Source organism: Polypterus senegalus, chromosome 1 (assembly GCF_016835505.1).
Source record: "Polypterus senegalus isolate Bchr_013 chromosome 1, ASM1683550v1, whole genome shotgun sequence".
NCBI lineage: Eukaryota > Metazoa > Chordata > Cladistia > Polypteriformes > Polypteridae > Polypterus > Polypterus senegalus.
Window position 1 is genome coordinate 74,447,966 of NC_053154.1, and position 19,426 is coordinate 74,467,391.

General features: G+C 36.6%; 1 protein-coding gene across 1 annotated transcript in view; it reads right to left on the reverse strand.

Moving 5' to 3' along the window:
- Positions 1 to 19,426, reverse strand: part of LOC120527412 (procathepsin L-like) — a 39,033-nt gene that overhangs the window by 8,244 nt on the left and 11,363 nt on the right. The window contains exons 4-6 of the mRNA XM_039750799.1: positions 16,334 to 16,492; positions 8,322 to 8,546; positions 4,913 to 5,078 (exon numbers count right to left, since the gene is read on the reverse strand). Of these exons, the coding sequence (XP_039606733.1) occupies positions 4,913 to 5,078; positions 8,322 to 8,546; positions 16,334 to 16,492 (550 nt within the window). The remainder of the gene's footprint in view (positions 1 to 4,912; positions 5,079 to 8,321; positions 8,547 to 16,333; positions 16,493 to 19,426) is intronic.

Here is a 19,426-nt window from a genome sequence, read left to right on the forward strand (position 1 = left end):
GTCTTGTCACCTCTGTATTCCCAAAGGAAGCACTTTCTCAATTCTTCTAGCTAAAATTTGGAGAGTATCTTTACATCATTATTTAGAAGTGAGATTGGTCTGTATGATGCACATTGTACTATGTACTTATTTTTCTTAAGAGAGATAGTAATTAATGCTTGCCGAAAACTTTGATGTTGAATTTTATTGTTTCTGATCTCTTTAAATGTTGCTAAAAGAAAGGGAAGTTAACTTAATAGAATTTTTTTTATTAAATTTTTCAGGTTAGCCATCATGGCCTGCTCATTTCCCACTCTGAAGTGAATTTATAGTGTCTAGTAAGTCTGAGAATGTCAGAGGTTTATCCAATTCCTCTGCACTGAGAGTATCTAGCTGTAACATCTGTAATGCATCGAACAAAGAGCCTGTGAGAAAAGCAACACCTCCCGCCACTGACCAGGTACTTTGTCTCTCCATAACTGACGTGAAGAAGACTCTATCCAGAGTCAGTCAAAGAATGCTCAAAGAATGTGCCAGTCAACTGGCGGGTTTCCTCACAGACATCTATATGCCAGTCGTCCGTCGCAGCATGCTTCAAGTAGACCACCATCATACCACTGCCAAAGAAGTCATCAGTGACATGCTTGAATGGCTACTGACCAGTTGCACTCATGCCAATCATCATGAAATGCTTCATAATGTTAGTCATGTCACACATAAAGACTAATCTCCCTGCCTCCCTTGACCCATGTCTTAAACAACTATTATCATACACTGATAATTTCTGTATTATCTATATCTATTATTTATTTATTTAATTACATATCTATTGACTTTATTTATGTATCTAGATTGCAAAATACTATACATTGCATTAATGTTCATATTGCTTACTACATGTCAATATTGGTGCTACTTCTTTGTCTTCTCTTTGCACAATGTCTTGTCTTGTTTGTGTTTTAATTTTACTTTTAATTTATTTGCACTTCAGGTTGTTACACTGTGGACCCTGAGCTTCACAATTTTGTCTACCTGTATACTTGTACAGTCTATGGTTGAGATGACAATAAAGTTTGCTTTGACCTTGAAAAAGTATTATATTGTGCTATAATGCATGAGTTGCTGCCTTGCACCCAAAAAATGAGGCTGAGTCTAAGGACTTCAGGAAAACCAGCTTCATTCGACTTGAAACAGGAACAGCAAGGTTATTTGTTGCAGCAGGAGCTGCCACTCTACTACACACAGACACAGGATATGGGTAGGGTTTGGGTCAGGTCAGTGGCAAAGTTAAAATGTTACCTGCATCACACATCAGGTGATAGATGCGTTGCACATGGAGGTGATGGGCTTGAAGTTGCCTCTGTGATGCTGCAAACCTGCACTGTGAACCCATGGTTGCCTCGGTGATGGACAAGCAGCCCTCGATGGATGTGTCAATCATGTTTCAGTGTGCCACCCCATCGGAGAGGATCTCAAAAAAGTTCAGAACTATCACAGTGTCTTGTCTTCTTTAAACTGAGTAGAATATAAGGACTTATAGTAGTCTCTAAATGTGTGCATTATATTTTTATTATCAATGATTTTGGATCTGTTCTTTGTTGGTAAATACTGATATTGCTTTGCGAATTTCCTGCTTATGGAGGTAAGAGTTGTTAGGCTTCTCTCCATGTTCATAGCAATGATGTTGCAATTTAAAAATTAGTTGTTCTGGTTTTTTTATTGTAAAGAGGTTGAGTTCTGAACAAAGAAGTTTGTCTTTTCCTAAAGTGCCTCATTTGGTAACCTGGTGTGTTCTTCATCTATTCTGGTAATTTCACTGATCAACTCTGGTACCGTCTCGATTTCTGATTTATTTTTGTGGGAGAGATTTGAAATAATCTGTCCTGTTAAAAATGCCATCAGTTTCCCAGAGTTTTCCTGGAGAGACCTCTGAGGATGTATTTTTCTGTAAAAAAAATCAGTTTGTTTGAATATAAATTCTGTACTGTTCTTGTCAGCTAATAAACGTGTGTTAAATGCCAGCTGCAAGATTAGTATGTGGAGCATAATGATTTCAGCTACATGATCAGAGGGGTGTGGTCGGAGATAACAATAGCACTGTACTTGCAAGATTTTATCGTGTGCAAAAAATTGTTATCTATAAAGAAATAATCAATTTTTGAGTAATAATGTTGTACTGGTGAGAAAAAGGAATATGCTCTTGAGTTTGGATTTAGAAACCTCCAAGGGTGTGATAAATTGTGATCAATTAAAAACTTTGAAATTTGTTTTTGTAGTGTTAGATGTTATTGTCCCTGTGGCTGAGGAACTACCCAGGCCAGGATTTAAAACATATTAAAGTCTCTGCCCATTATAATTTTATGAGTGTTAACGTTACAAATGGAAGCAAATGCAGTTGGTTGAAGTATCTATCATTCACATTGGGTGCGTAGATAATTATCAAATCACTTTACAATCAAATAAATTACCCATAATGATCACATATTGCATTCAGAATCACATACTACAAATGAAATTGTACTATGCATTCAAATTTCCACACCTCTAGTTTTCTTTGTATAGCTGGAGTGGAATATTTTGCCAGTCCAATCTCTTTGCAGCCGAAACTGATTCTTGTTTAATAAGTGGGTCTCCTGTAAAAATGCTATCTTGGCATTTAGACCTGTTAAGTAAGAGAATGTTTTCTTTCTCTTTAATTCGTGATTGAGACCTTTGACATTGGTCTTAAATTAAGGTAATCATTTTGGGACAGCTATTGAACCACAATGCCTTCCAACTATTTTTTATGTAAATCAGAATATATAAATTTGATATTATACAGTTCACTAATTAAAACTAGCTTGGGGAACTGTGCACATTTCTGGACATTGCATCACAGGAAAGATTCCATATCTCATGAAATAGTCCAAATGAACATAGTGGTAATCAAAATAGAATAGAGAATACAAGAAAATGTGTGTAAATTCCAAAAATATCCAGACAGCATCAGCTGTTTAAGTTTGTCCTGTGAAAAAACATAAGCTATGTCATCCCCAATTGAATTCATTGAGGGAAAGCAGTATTAAGACATAGAGACAGGCAGAACTTTTTACTTAAGGAGATTACCAACATACAGACTTCACTACTCAAACACAGCACGGAAAAGGACACTCTGTGCATATTAAAGAAAAAAATTACTTATGTGATTACTTATGTTATTTCACAAAGAATATTGGATGGTTATTATTGATAACTAGCAAAATACTGCCTTAAAATTTTTATTAAGAAGAAAATTAAACCTTTTTAAACTAAAATAACCAATAATTATTTCCTAAGGATCTCTTTGTATACCACATTGTAATTTCGGCACTCCAGTTGTAATATGACCAAGCTGTGCGTAGAGCTTACTCTTGAGCATGCAACATACAGTTGGCCATGTGAACAGTAATCTTGTTTCAAATCTCACAGCTTGGATTGCTGCTGTCATAATCGTTTGAGTTTCATGGTTTGTTTCAATTATGACAGTATTTGCAGGACTTGTGTTGAAGTGACATTTGGCATCTGTCAAGCATTGTAAGCATACAACCGGTTTCATCGATAACGTCACATCTAGCTTTTGAGAGTTTAAACATTCATAAACATCAAAGTGTCCACTACTGAAATCGTCGCCTGTGAATCTAAGATGTTTAAGAGGCATTGGCGGTTCTCCAAAGGTGTAAAATATTTGGCCATTTCGGTACACTTGAAAGCGACAACCGAACAATTCAGCGGCAGCCATCAACTCACATGCAGAACAAAAGGTGAAGGGCTTAAACATTTCACTCTTCTAGTGCTCCTGTGTAGTATAATTATCTCCTGTACCGTCATCAGTCCACACCTTGAACCTGTCCCAGTCATTCAATACATAAGACAGAATGTTCCTCCGGATATCAAGAGTGAGCCTGATATGGCCGTGCAATATGTAACAAAGAGAATGGAAATGGCAGGTGCCATCTCTGGGCATGGAAACAACTCAGTAAGTGGCAGTTCTTTGATCAATGGTGATCACCTCGATAGACATGTTAATGGGGGTACGGTTGGAACGATAAAGGAAATGGGTACCTGAACAATGTAAGTCTAAAATACCTATACAATAACTATAATCATAATAAACGAACAATGAAACAGTGGAGAAGCCGTGGATTAAATAAAAAGGCTGTAGTTATCAGCAGGGAGAAGTGAATCCTGTGGCAAATCAAGGAAAGGAATGTAGAGACCGGAGAGACGGACGGCCTTATATATGCAGGCAGCCAACAACATGGGAGGCGTTGGGATGGGGGACCCAACGCCGCCTCACACGGTGACCGAGCTGCAGGCTATGAACGTATATACCAAATTTCTAGAGGATGGGCCCATAAGTAACAAAGAATGTTGGAAAGTTCAATATGGTGGCCGACAGTGGCGTCATACCACTGAAATAAGTACGTACATCGGTTTCGGTTAGCGCAGGGAAGCCGCCTACCAAATTTCATGAAGATGGGGCCATAAATAAGAAAGTTCAACATGTCGAACGTTGTCGACCGTTATGACCGTTACGCGTAGAATTTCAAAGTGAAACCTGCTTAACTTTTGTAAGTAAGCTGTAAGGAATGAGCCTGCCAAATTCCAGCCTTCTACCTACAAGGGAAGTTGGAGAATTAGTGACGTTGGAAAGTTCAATATGGCAGCAGACAGTGGCGTCATACCACCGAAATAAGTATTTACATTGGTTTCGGTTAGTGCAGGGAAGCCACCTACCAAATTTCCTGAAGATGGGGTCAGCCTTATACCTACACGGGAAGTTAGAGAATTAGTGATGAGTGAGTGAGTGAGTCAGTCAGTGAGGGCTTTGCCTTTTATTAGTATAGATTATATCTACCTAATTATATTGCTTGATATGTTGATGTAATTAGACTAGTATAGTTGGGTTTCTTACCTTTTTTATAGTAATGAAAGGAAGATTGACTGGCATCAATGCATACACTTACAGGACCAACACTAGCCACTGCTCTTTGAAGAGCCTTCTCACTGCCCCATGGTATGGTTTTGTATGAGTTGCATGTCGCTGCTCTTCCTGAAAGATGGTATCGACATCTTCCTTCCTGAAAGTCATAAAGACCATTAAATGTTTTACATTCAGACTTTCAGATTTTTGTTTATAAATAAATTGTTCACTTTAATTAATGGAATTATTGAAAAATATATAAATAATGCAATAATAAAGTATTGCTATGTCATGCTAATTAAAACCTTGCATTTAGAAATGTATTGTTTGTGTTAAAGCCAACAATTCATTAGTGCTTTCATTAGGCTATTAGAAATAAACTGGATACATTAGGATTAAAAGTCAAGACGGAGGTAAAAAGCTTAGGGGTAATTGTTGACTATAATCTGAATTTTAAATTGCATATTAATCAGATCACTAAGACAGCATTTTTTCACCTAAGAAACATAGCAAAAGTTAGACCTCTTATATCTTTGAAAGATGCTGAGAAATTAGTTCACGCTTTTGTTTTCAGTTGACTAGATTACTGTAACGCACTCCTCTCAGGACTACCCAAAAAAGACATAATCGTTTGCAACTAGTGCAGAAGGCAGCTGCTAGAATCCTAACTAGGAAAAGAAAATCCAAACACATTTCTCCAGTTTTAATGTCACTACACTGGTTACCTGTGTCATTCAGGATTGACTTTAAAATTCTGCTTATGGTTTATAAAGCCTTAAATAATCTTGTCCCATCTTATATATCGGAATGTCTGACACCTTATATTCCAAATCGTAACCTCAGATCCTCAAATGAGTGTCTCCTTATAATTCCAAAAGCTAAACTTAAAAGAAGTGGTGAGGCGGCCTTCTACTGCTATGCACCTAAAATCTGGAATAGCCTGCCAATAGGAATTTGCCAGGCTGATAGAGTAGAGCACTTTAAAACACTGCTGAAAACATATTACTTTAACATGGCCTTTTTATAACTTCAGTTTAACTTAATTCAACTTAATCCTGATACTCTGTATGTTCAATTCATCATAATAACTATTCATGGTGGCTCTAAAATCCATACTGACCCCAACTCTCTCTTCTGTTTGTTTTTCCGGTTTGTTTGTGGTGGTGGCCTGCGCCACCTCCACCTACTCAAAGCTTCATGATGCTCCAACAATGATGGATGGATTAAAAGGCAGAAGTCTACGTGACCATCATCATCAAGTCCTTCCGTGAGAACTCTAAATCAAAAAAGGACTGTTTCATTTATGTTAGGTAGAATGCCCAGAGGGGACTGGGCAGGGCAGTCTAATGGTCTGGAATCCCTACTGATTTTATTTTTTTCTCCAGCCGTCTGGAGTTTTTTGTTTTTTCTGTCCCCTGGCCATTGGACCTTACTCTTATTCTATGTTAATTAATGTTGACTTATTTTGTTTTCTTATTGTGTCTTTTATTTTTCTATTTTTTATTATGTAAAGCACTTTGAGCTACTGTTTGTATGAAAATGAGCTATATAAATAAATGTTGTTGTTGTTGTTGCTTTATAGATGGTACACTAAGAATGTTGGGTAAAGAACAGAAATATATCTTACACAGATGAATGAATTTCAGTTTTATAATAATGGAGAAAAAAATTAAAATTTTAAACTTAATAATATATTTGTTAATGACATATATTTCCTGGGATTTTTTACTTTTTGTTAAATAAGGAAGAGAGAAATTTCAAGGAAAGTTTGTTATACTCACTTGTCATGGTGCTGGGCAGTGGCAACATGTTGCATACTGAATACCAAATGCAAGTATAAATTTCATTTTACTCTGAACATGTAACAATAATGACCCTATAAACTATTTACATTTACATAAATGTCTAAAAGCACAAAGGAACCACAATTATCTCCCTTTTGATTTACTATACAGGTTAATCTTTGAGGTCAGTATGATGTGTGGGTATCTTGCCAGGACATATTGTAATAGCTTGTAGGCCTAATAACTAGATTGAAAAGCCAGGAGATAAATAACAAAAGTGACAAAACAAATTTTATGGCTGAAAGGGCAGAAGGGGTCAATGTAGCATAGAAACAAACAAAACCACACAATGAGATCAAAATGTAAAGTCAGGAATAAAGTCAGAAAAACATAGTCCCTATCTATTCTAAAACATGTGTTTAGTATTTGTAGAGTGTCTGGACAAAACTAGGACACTGTGAGCCAGATTCTAGCACCTTGTATAGGAAAAAGGAACTAACTGTTGTATCATTGGGTCACTTAAACTGCAACAGCCATAGCAATCATAAAAAGTAGACTGCACTCATGACAAGCCCACACAAAATGAAGTTGCCCATGAACAAAACAAAAACCCAAATTAAAATCAATGGTGCAAGAGAGTGGCAACATGTTGCATGTCGCCTGACTCACGCAAGTGAGAAGTTTGCTTTACAGATGACAATAATTAATCTATCAACCCATAAACATCAAGCCACAATTGCAAAACTGATTCCTATAAACAAAAACACAAAATACTTTAGAAAAAAGGCACAAAATCATAATAAAGTTGCAAACCATCTTACTTACACCATCAACTACTTTGCTTTCATCTTACATCTGTTTGTTAATGTATTCTTTTCCTGGTACAGCACAAAACATGTTCAAGCATTAATGAATGAAGTGCTCTCAGAATAACTTTCAGGTCACATCACTTAACTGCAAGCAAATTTTGAACATTTATTAATTATTTCTACACTATTCTGCAGGGTAAGACAACCTGATATCACGGGGCCATGATCTATGATCAGTACCTTCAGTAGCACCTTAGGTTAAAGGCCAGGTTGCCCAGAATTCCCTTAGTGACAGATTTTCACAATTCACTGCAAAGTGGATCTCCCTGGTCTCACTTGTTAGATTGAATAAAATGAGGTTTGACTTACAATAGATGACTTCTTAATTCCCCTCTCTACCCAAAAAAGTAATTTCCACATAAGGTATTATTGTAATAACTCATATAAACATTTATATTCCTTAAATTGGAAATATATATGAATAATTTACAAATGAGATAATTGTTATTTTACAAAAGCATGCAGATTTTTATTTTATTGATGTATGATAATCATGTTATCATCTTGCCCAACTGCTTATATTTGGCTCTGTATGTTGGTTGTTCTCTTCACCAAAATATAGAGTAAATGTCTAAAATGTAAAATGGTCACAGTTTTACAGTCTGGAAATTTAAGAAAATATTTCCAAAACTTAACATGGTCAGTTTATTGTTTATTTATCTACATGTTATAAATATCATATATTTTGCAGGGAAAATATTTTATAAAGATCAATTCCATAGTGAAACAAAGACTTCATCTCATTACCTTGTGTTTATAAGGGTAGCTCTTTTCAGAGTCAATGCCGTTATTCGACATCACATACTTAAAAGCTCTGGTTATGTATCCTCCATTACAACCATGGTTTCCAAAGTCTGTGGAGCAGTCCATCAAGTTCTGGGGGCTCAGCTCCACCAGTTTGCCTGTGGTCTTCTTGAGTAGGCCTTCAAGAGCACCCGTGGCACTGAAAGCCCAGCAGGAGCCACAATGCCCCTACATTTAAAAAGCAGATTAGTAAAAAAGATGTCTTTTTATTTAGGCATAACATGCATTACATGAATTGGGATACACTTGAGATGGAAACAGGGAATACATGTAGGAAAATCTAACAACTAATATACTGATATGGATATGGATTTTGTACATTGAACTGAAGGACTACAGTAACAAGAAAATGAACAGTGACATTTTGTTACCCAAATTATGACATCTTCTAGCTCTGAATAGTATTAATACTGTCAATTTTAGGGAACAGTAACTAGGAACTGCTTTTATGGAGAGTGCTATTTTGCAGTCATCGTATGGTATGATCTCAACAGTAAGTTTTGTTTTTTTGTATTTTTTCTACTTTGGCATTATATTTTCCTTTGAGTTAACAAGTTAAAAATGCAGAGAAGTCTGACATTTGGATAAGGCTTTTACTGGTTTTAGATTCAGAAGGAAAGGAGCTGAACATTCTGAACTGTGTTTAATGCTCACCAGCCAAACCAAATTGTGATTTGGAGAGTAGTAAGATTTGTTTTGTACTAGCACCAACAAATTAAAAAATAGCAAACTGTGTGTAAAGTCATTTGTCCTTATGATTTTGAGACAGTTAAAGGGTTATTGCAGCTTTCTCAGTAATTTTTTGACATGGCTGTAATCAAGGTAGATTTGACATTTATGTATGAATACTGCTTCTAAAGGCAATCCAAAGTATAACTGAGCATAATTTTGTGTTCTTATTTAATTCTCAGCAGCTTCATCATATAAGGGGCACGGTGAATCATCTTTGATGTATTTGTGTTAATCTGGGACATGAAATCAAGTGAAACTTGTTGTCTGAAGTCAAGCGATCACTTTCAATAAACAAAAATGAGTGTGTATGTGAAAATCACATGCATGCATTAAAAATCATCATTTTGCAATGGTATACCCTTTGTTATCAGATATGAAATTACTGCACCGTGGATTTGGGCAGTCAGAGTAATTTGTTAATTTGTGGAAACAGGTTTAAAAAGCAGTCTGGCACATAGCTGTAATGTGTATATAACAAACATACATCCTGGAGCTGCACCGGCACTGTCACTTTCCATAATTTCACCTTTATATGTCTATTTTGTTTTGCATATCTAAATCCACGTGGTATCCCCTGCAAAATTTCATTTGCAGTTGGCATACAGGTGTATGTGTTAGCTACTACAAAACTGGTTGATGTCAAGCTGGAGTTCTAGTCCTAGTTATTAAAGAACTCAAGACTCAAACATTTGTCAGCCCACTTTGGTCCTGCTTTAAAATGTAATGTATTAGCTACAAACTAGAAGATAGAACAGAGCTAAAAGTGAAAAACACAGTCTTTTATGAAACCAAAACTGTTTAGAGTGTTCTGATTAAGGAGAATAAAGGGAAGAAGGGACTCATAGAGTAGTTCATTGTGTTTTGAACTAATTCTTGTAATCAAGACTTGAGTAAGGTGACAAAAGGAGCAACAACAACCTGACTTTTCTCCTAACCAAGCCATATGAACACTATGGAAGTGTACTAGGTATTTGGGCCACAGAGAAGAAGAAAAAAAAATATGGACACAGTGAAGAAAAAAAATATATTTCGAGAATAAACTCAATATGTCAACTTTATTCTCAACATTTCCATTTTATTCTCACCGATTATGTTGAAATTAAAGTCATCCTTTCCACTTTATTCTTGACATTTCCACTTTATTCTCACCATTTAAATCGAGATTAAAGTCAATATTTCTACTTCAATCTCAACGCTTATGTCAAGATTAAAGTCAACATGTTGACTTTATTCTCGTAGTTTATTTTTTGATTAAAGTAGAATGTCATAAACTTCATTTTAAAATCAATGTTTATTTTACTAGATTTTTTTCAAATCCCATCATAACTAATGTAGCACATTAAATGCTTCGTATTAAGTGTTCCTCGAGCCATGTTAATCGCTACATGCTTCTTAAACGGACTTCCTCTTGACCTGAGAGGAGACGCAGGCAGCAATCGCCACACAGAATACATTAATTTCATGATATTCCTGCTCTCTGAACACTTACACTACCGCCAAGCCACCGTGCCCCCCTTGCCCATGTTTAATACATGCTTTAATGCATTTCATCATGAAAATAATATCAGGTATTAATCTTGGCAAAGTCAATGTATTCTTTGTGGCGATGGCTGTCTGCGCCTCCTCTCAATGCAAGAGGAAGTCAGTTTAAGAAGCATGTAGTGATTAACAACTGGGTCAGGGAACACTTAATACAAACATTTAATGTCCTACATTAGTTATTACGGGGTTTGACAAAATCTAGTTAATTAAACATTGATTTTAAAATGAAGTTCAAGAAATGACAAAGTTAAACTAGAGAGAGAAAAAACAAGGGTTTAAAGTAAAAATGTCAACTTTAATCTTGACATAAACAGCGAGAATAAAGTGGAATTGTCGAGAATAAAGTCAACACGATGACTTTAATCTCGACATACACATTTATTTTCCTCACTGTGTCCGTATTTTTTTTTCTTCTCCGTGGCCCTAATACGCTTCTGTAAAACACAGATGAACAAACAACTTAGCAAAATATAAGAAAGTTACCGATATTCATGTTGTACCAGATGTTTTGATGATGTGCTGTTTCCTTTTATCCTAATGCATGTTTGTTTTATTTTAGTACTAAATGTCAAGCTAAATGCTCTTTTTCTCTCATGTTCGATTGTTTTGTTCTTTGCTGTATTATTTGAAGTGTGTAAGTTTTAAAAAGTTTTAAAGCAAGGAAACAGGCTGTGAGATAAACATACTTGTTTTTTATGGAACATATACATTCTGCAAAATACATTTACAAAGACCCATCAAAGAAAAAATTCCAACCATTTCAGTCTTGACTTTTGTTTGCATTCTGCCTTCAGGTTTTATGTCCCATAACCTGTTTCTTATTACAAGTTTAACTGACACTATCTTTGCAACTTGTTTCAATAGATCGTTCCATTTCTTTTCCAATTATTGATTAGTTAGAGCACAACAAACAGAACAATTTAGAGGTATTTCATGTTTTAAATGAGTTAAGGAAGACCCTCAGATAATAATGCTGTCAGAAATTTTAGCTCCTTCTATTCACTTACTATAAAGGTTCAATGTTACCATAGTGACCTCTGCTATGGAAATTCTCCTAATAGACTAAACACACATAGAATTATCATATTCTTCAGGGATTTGCAATCATAACTAATTAAAAAATTAGGCCTCTTTCCCTAATGCTTTCCAGACGAAGCCACATGTGCTCACTAAGATGGGACTCATCGTCCAGCCTAAGAAGACTTGCATTTAAATTCTACTTGACATAAACAGGAACCACACCTTCTTTTCTGTTCTCTCTGTCCTTCCTAAAAATGTGTATCTCTCTATGTTATATTCATCCCCATCTTTGTTATTCAGCCAGGTTTCCCTTATTGCCATAATATCATATTCATGCTCTGCTACTTACAACTCTAACTCACTTCTTTTATTTTTGATACTTCTAGCATTAAGACAAATTATTATTCATGTGTTACTCATTTTACTCCTGTATTTACACATTGGGTTAGAATTTACATTACTATGCATTTTTATTTTTACACTATTGCTTGTTCCTTCATGCACATTTCTAAACCTGGCCTGGTCTTAAACTCCTTGCCTCCCCCCTTGTCAGACTACCTTGTCAGTTGTGTTCCTCAGCCTGGCATCTAATTTTTAAAATTTTGATTACAGAACTGACAGAATACTCTTATGTATGTCATCTGTTCCAACATGGACAATAACCACTGTATCCACTCCCACTGTGGCCAAGAGCCTTTCAACCCTTCCAGGGAGATCTCCCACCTGTGCAATACACCATGCAAGACTTTCTGTCTCTGGAGCAAACCTGCACTTCAATCCCCCTAATGACTGAGTCCCCAACTATCACTTTCTCTTTTTGGGAACTGGTTTTGAGGTTGCCCAATGGGGCTCTTCTTGCCTGCCTACTACTTCAGAATCTACAGAGACACCATTCAGCTCCACAAACCTGAAAATGGTTTGACACTTTCAATTCTGGGGTTGATATCTCTGGACAGAGTGCACTCTTCACCTTGCATCTTGCGACCATGACCCTCCTATCTTCACCTGTCTGATTTAAGATTCTCCTCTAACACCAATTTAGGCCTGGTTTATACTTCACGCTCAGAACGCATAAGCACATGCATCATATCTGCCACGCATTCCCAGAGTTCATTTGATGTGCCCTCGGAGCACGTTCTCAGAAATTAATGCGAAGTGTGCACGAGTTGCAGTATCTGCAAAAAAATCAGGGGGAATAGTGTGTTCAGTTTGGAAGTTGGAGTTTTTGTTTACTATTAACATGTTTCAGCAAGCCATTTTGGAAATCCTACATGATCAATGTCCTTGCTTCGATGTTTGGTGAATGGTTCAATATTGTGAAGCAAATCATCGACATTAAATGCTGACATACAAATGTATTTGTGGGGTTATTCTTCATCTTCTTTTAGTTCTCGCATAGGCAATACAAGCATCACATATTCCCCATCGTAATAAATTTTATGCAATACATTTTAAAGTTCTTACATATCTTCTGTGCTGTCTTTTTTTGCACCTTTGCAACAGCATCAGGTGGTATGAAAAGGTATTGGAAGCCACAGAGAAATACATTAGGGACACAGTGAAGAAAAAAAAGGTGTGTTTCATGATTAAAATGTCAATTTCAAATTAAATCTTGAAATTTCCACTTTAATGTTGTAGTTTATTTTGTCATTAAAGAAGAACATCATAAACGTCATCTTTAAACTGACCCAGGTGTTAATTACTATGTGCTTCTGGGGCTTCCTGCTGTGCTGACAGCAGTGACAGGCAGAGACTGCTACACAGGACACATTCAATTTTTGAACATTTAGAATCCTTAGATTTATACTTAAAATCACTTTCAAGATGAAATGCGCTAAAGCATGTGTGTTACAGATAAATTATTAACTTCATTTAAATAATTAAAACTGTTAATAATTACACATGTGGGGGTGAGTGGTAGAGCTGCTGTCTCGCAGTAGGGAGTCATGTTCCTGGCACTCCCTGCCTGGAGTTTGCATGTTTTTCCTGGTGGGTTTCCACACTGTGCTCCTGTTTCCTACCAAGGACATGCAGGTTTGGGTATTTGGTGGTGTTAAAATGATGCTAGTGTATTTTTGTGCTTGTATTCACCTTGCAATGAGGCGATGCCCTGTCCAGGTATTGTTTCTGCCTCATGGCAGATGCTTGCTGGAATAGGTGTGACCCTGGATTGATAGGTCTTATCATTAAATACCAATTCTTTTCAGAGATATTGTGGCAAGTTGTCCTGGGAATTTAATGGATGTTTTGGGCAATTCACAACACAGCGAAGCCAAATGTTGTTTACTCACCGTGATGATATCTTGCACTGCCACCTGGTGAAATCCTCCAGATTTACATAAAGTATGCGCACAAATGTAAACAGTACTGTGGTAAAGTGAGGTCCATGGCTGTGTGGCATTTTTAATAAATAATCACTGCATTCTCCTCTTTTTGAGGAGGTTTGGCAAGCGATACGGGGGCAGATGGCCCACTACATTTAGTGCACAGGTGTAGGATCATCCTCAGCCCTAATTGACTCTGGGAGCTGCTGATTGCCCAGCTGTGCCATGTCCCCATTATAAAAGGGAAGTGCAAGTGTGAGAGGGGAGAATCATGAATCGAGAAAAGGAAAGACAGAGGTTAAAGGGAGAAAGAAAGAGAGGGCAGGAGGTGGAAGGAATTTGCGTGAGGGACCAGAAGGGAGCGGGCCCAAGGGAGCCAGGCTGTAGCCATGGAACGGCAGGGACCCAGACATGCAGAAGGTCAGCTGCGTTTGTCAGTAGGGCAACTCCTCTGCTGCAAGGCCTACATGGAACCATCCCCTTGCTTCATGTGTGCTCTGTCCTTATCTGCTATGCTCATCCGGTTATGTTATTGATGGTGTTGGGTTCAAGAAGAAGAGGGGGCAAGGAGCCAACCTGCACTGTCACAAGTACACTGCTTGCGTATCACGTGAAGTATAAATCTGTAGTGCTGCACATTATCTCTCTAAAGGACACCTGAACCAGGAGTGCCAATTCTTTACTACAACACAGGCCAGACAGCTCCTCCTCCAGTTCAGCAACCATGAGTTTGAGGTGTTGGATCAGCTGGCGTCCCCTGCAAATGCAGTCCTCATAGAAGACTGGCTCCTCTAAGCCATCCTCTAGAAAGTCCAACATCCAACAGGACTTGCATTGCACTTGCCTCATTGTTAAATTTTGAGCTAGGATTACTAAAACTGCCTTAACATTTTTTAATATCATTAAATTGAAATGATTCAACTTAAACGGTAAAGCTAAAAAAAATTAAGCCACAGAAATTAAAGAACTACTACAGTTATTTAAGCCCTCTGGCCCCCTAAGGTCCTATAATATTCTCCCCCTCGACTGCTTGCTGTTTTTTATTTCTATGACTTTCATTTTCTCTGTCTGTTCTCCTAACTTTGCGCTCTCCTTATTCATTACTCAATAGTTCTCCAATTGCGCCGTTTGTATTCCTTCATTTTAATGAACCCTTATTCTGTCACCTTCTTAACTGTTCTACTTTCCTGACTAAAAAGAACTTTTCAATCTAGAAAAATTCACTTACTGAATATCCGCTGCTAATTAATTTTTTTCCTGCCTTGTCTGCTCAAGTTTAAGAGTTTAAAGCGGCAGCTAGCTGCAGATTATAGCTACAGTGATTACAAAAGGAATGAAGGACCGTTGCTTTATCCAGGGTTGGTTCCAGCTTTGAAGACAAGGCACTGTGTCCCCACTGCATGGGACTGAATAAACAGGCAGGCTAATTTATAAAACAGATAAAGTTAATGATAAGGAAACGTTGCTCTGTATGTTATTCTGGAATCTCCAGAGATGTGCAACTTTTTTTCTGTTAAATTTGTCCACAAGAGATGAGTTCTAAGACCACTGACCACAGGAACATTTGTCCTTTGAGACATAATGATGGCAGTATGAACACAATGCAACTCATAAAAAATAGGTGTGTTAGGACAGCCCACAGATATCGCTAGGATGTTAAAACATTCTTAAATAGTATTCAGTGTAAGGGACCTTTGAGAAGAACATCTGCCTCCTTTACATCTGTCATGCATTTTTGATAATCCTTTAATAAATAAATAGCCCCTGAATACGTTAAAATACAGGACTAAATGCCAATATGATCGGATATCTCAGGTTGCAGTCATAGATAGTCAGCATCAATATTCAACAAAATATAAGTTTTCATTCTGCATATAATAACCACATAAGAGAAAATAAATTGTATTTACACAGTGAAGGTGACATCTGACCTCTACCTGGATACAATGTACAAAAAAAGCACATTAATGCCAAGATAAATCTTTATAGCCTTGACTTTTTCAGTTGTAGTTTGATATAGATATCATCAGGACTACACAGTGCTTCATCCTAACATCAATACATATTGGAGAGATTCAGTGAGCTACGGTTGTTGTCTCACTGTGTCAGTCATGTATTGCTCTTAAATATACTGTACTGTATCATAAAATAAATGTACACAGGCTCTGAAATCAAGTTGTACTACAACCATTACACATTGAAGGGAATTACATCTCTCATTTTGTGACATTTTACAGTAATTCATGAGCCTATTTATGCATGTAATCAAAATAATTGTGCAATTTAGCTTTTCCTTATTTTGAGGCACACCTAATGTACATGAAAGTGAGAACATACCTGGTCTCGGACATTAGTGACATACCCCTTCTTGACCCAATTTACTCCCCTTGAAGACTGATAATCTGAAGGTTCAGTGTATTTAGCATCAGTAAAGTTGTTTCTGTTGTCATCAGGTATCCTGAATCTATTGAGCATGGAATTAATTTCTTCATTGGTCTGTATGGGAGAATCAATTTAACAGAGGTTATCGAGTCAACACAGGCAGTTAAAATTGCAGACTCATTACCTTTCATTTAATGCTCCTTCAAGCCATTTTACCACAGTTTCTTTCTTTCCCCATAAACTGAAGTCTTCTCTTAATATGTCTACTAAAAATACATCCATCTACAAACACACACATACACACACATGCTGCAGGTTGTCTGTTCTGATGGAACAATAATTGGGATGAAATTTGTTTGAGTGTTATTTAGGAAATGCAATGTAAATTTGTATGTGGTTTGTAGAGTTAGTGTCAGAAAAAGGATTTTTTAGACTTAGTATGCAGAAAACTGAAAGAAGAATGCAAAGAGGAAGATGTACAGAAAAATGTATTATGTATAATTTATCACTTAAAAACAAAATAAATGTTTTAATTGTATATGCCTTACACATATAATAAAAAAAATACTATTGTTTCACGGTTTTAATTTTTTCAAAGTTTTATAAGATAAGGTAAATAGCATGTTAGACTGCTGCCATGACAAAACTGAATCATAAAATACTTTACTACAGAAAGAGAGACAAGGAAAAATCCCTATCGATTAATCAAGCCTGATGCTTTTTTTCTTCTTGTTCATCCATGGACAAATGCAAGTACCTATGTGGAATTAACTAAATTTAAATGTAAATGGACTGAATGTCAAAAATACAAATATTAAGGTAAAAAGATTTCGAGATCAGGTGATATTAGCTTGCTAGAAGGCTTCAACACTTAAGAAATGGAAGATGTGACATTATATGTCTACTCAACTGATAATTTCATCTACAGTACATAGTTTGGTCATGTTCAAAATTATGGCCATCTGGGATCATTCAAAGTATGAAAAAGCTTAACAATCTAAAATGAGCAACCAAGAAAAAAATCTGAACGTTTCTCCATTTTATAGATTTTTAGGGTCATTATTGTCACATGTACAGAGAAATTCGTATTTGCATGTGCGGTACAAAGATTAGTGAGTACTACCTTACCTGCTTCAAAACTTTTTCCTTACCTGAAAATCTCATGTTGTATGACTTTCAAGATAGACAAGTGTGAAAATCACAAAGGGAGATTTTTAAATTTGTACAGCAGATTTTAATTGATATATCTCAACAATCCTGACAAATACAAGTGCCAAATTTCGACGAAATCAATCAACAGGAAGCCAAGTTATTTCATGCTAACAGACAGACATGATAATGACAGTAGTTGCTTACATATGAAAGCACCTAAGAAATTTTGTTGTGCTGGACATTTTTGTGGGTGTGGTGGTTTAACGTTTTTTAATGCAGATAGGAATCCAATTCCCTAATATATTTTATAGGAGAAAAATTTACTTTTTGTGGCTGTCAAGGTTCATTTGAAAAAAAAAAAAAAGAAAACAATGCACTCATGACCAAAGGTAAAAGGTGTGTACTTATTATAAGACATTCTTTTTCGATTGTCTTATTAAGGCAGAAACTCCAGTGGCTACATGTTTGCCTAACATGGCAAAAAGTAGGAGGGGACTCCAAACTCCACCATTTTTCTTGGAGAATTCAATATTATGGTTGTACTGTATTAGAAAATGGAGAAACAAGCAAAACTTAAAAAAATAAATAAGTTTTATAGATTTAGATTGTAAAGTAGTGGGATGTGCAAACATTTAGTTTTTTTTTCTCTTTAAAAGTGTTGTGCTACAATATACAAAGTTACCAATGAGAAAGCTAAAGTCAGTTTGTTAATCCATCCAGCTATATCCTAACTACAGGGTCACGGGGGTCTGCTGGAGCCAATCCCAGGGTGCAAGGCAGGAAATAAACCCATGGCAGGGCGCCAGCCCACCACAGGGCACACACACACGGGACAATTTAGAATCACCAATGCATGTCTTTGGTCTGTGGTAGGAAACCGGAGTACCCAGAGGAAACCCACACAGACATGGGGAGAACATGCAAACTGGGAAGTGAACCTGGGTCCCCTAACTGCGAGGCAGCAGCGCTACCCACTGCACCACCGTGCCGCCCCAGTTTGATAATATTTGTTTTAAACTAATGTTTTTTGTTTTAAATAAATTGTTTTTTTTTTGATAGGAAACGTGCACTAGTGATTACAAGTCAGTAATTCTTCCCACTACACCACCAAAATGGTCATATTAGGTGTGTGTCAATGTCGCAAACTATCACTAGTTCTTTTCTGCAGTTATATTCTTGAATAAAAGCGCACTTGTTTTGTTATACTTGTACCTTTGTGAAAGTGTATATTTGGTATTTGGACTTCAGGCTTCACACATGATACACTTCCTGTCCTCATTTTGTCAGTTTTTACTAAAACATGAAAAACATTTTTGTTTTAACGATGTGTTTACATAGATTATTGTAGACACGGAACACACATGAAATGTATGTATTTCAAAGGATGATATATTATTTACCCTCTACAACTTCAGCACTTCACCCCAAGATAAGCACTGAGCACTGAGAACCTTCTTTGTGAATTAAACAGTGGTGGTGAGAGGGAGGATGGGATAGCAGGCTGCTTGCTGCTTGTGTTGATTGATACATTTACAACACAAAAGACGCTGATTGAGTGGTGCGAAGGGATTTAAGGTGGGCCAGGATTTCAAGTTTTTTCATAGGCTTTGGTAATTCTAGTGTTAAATAGATAGAACTGGTGAGCTTTGTTGGACTGCATGGCCTGTTCTCGTCAAGATGGTTCTAATGTTCTGTAGATCCAATAATCAAAACCATTGACCTGCATTGCGTTAAAAACATTGTTTTTCAGAGCTGAAAAGGAATTAATGTCAACAAAAGAAAAAAAAACCAACGTGAATTCAAAAGACATACAGCTATCACTAAGCTCAAGAACAATATTGCTGAATCATCAAAACAAGTCCTACAATCTATACAATACTCTCCTTAAATTCAATC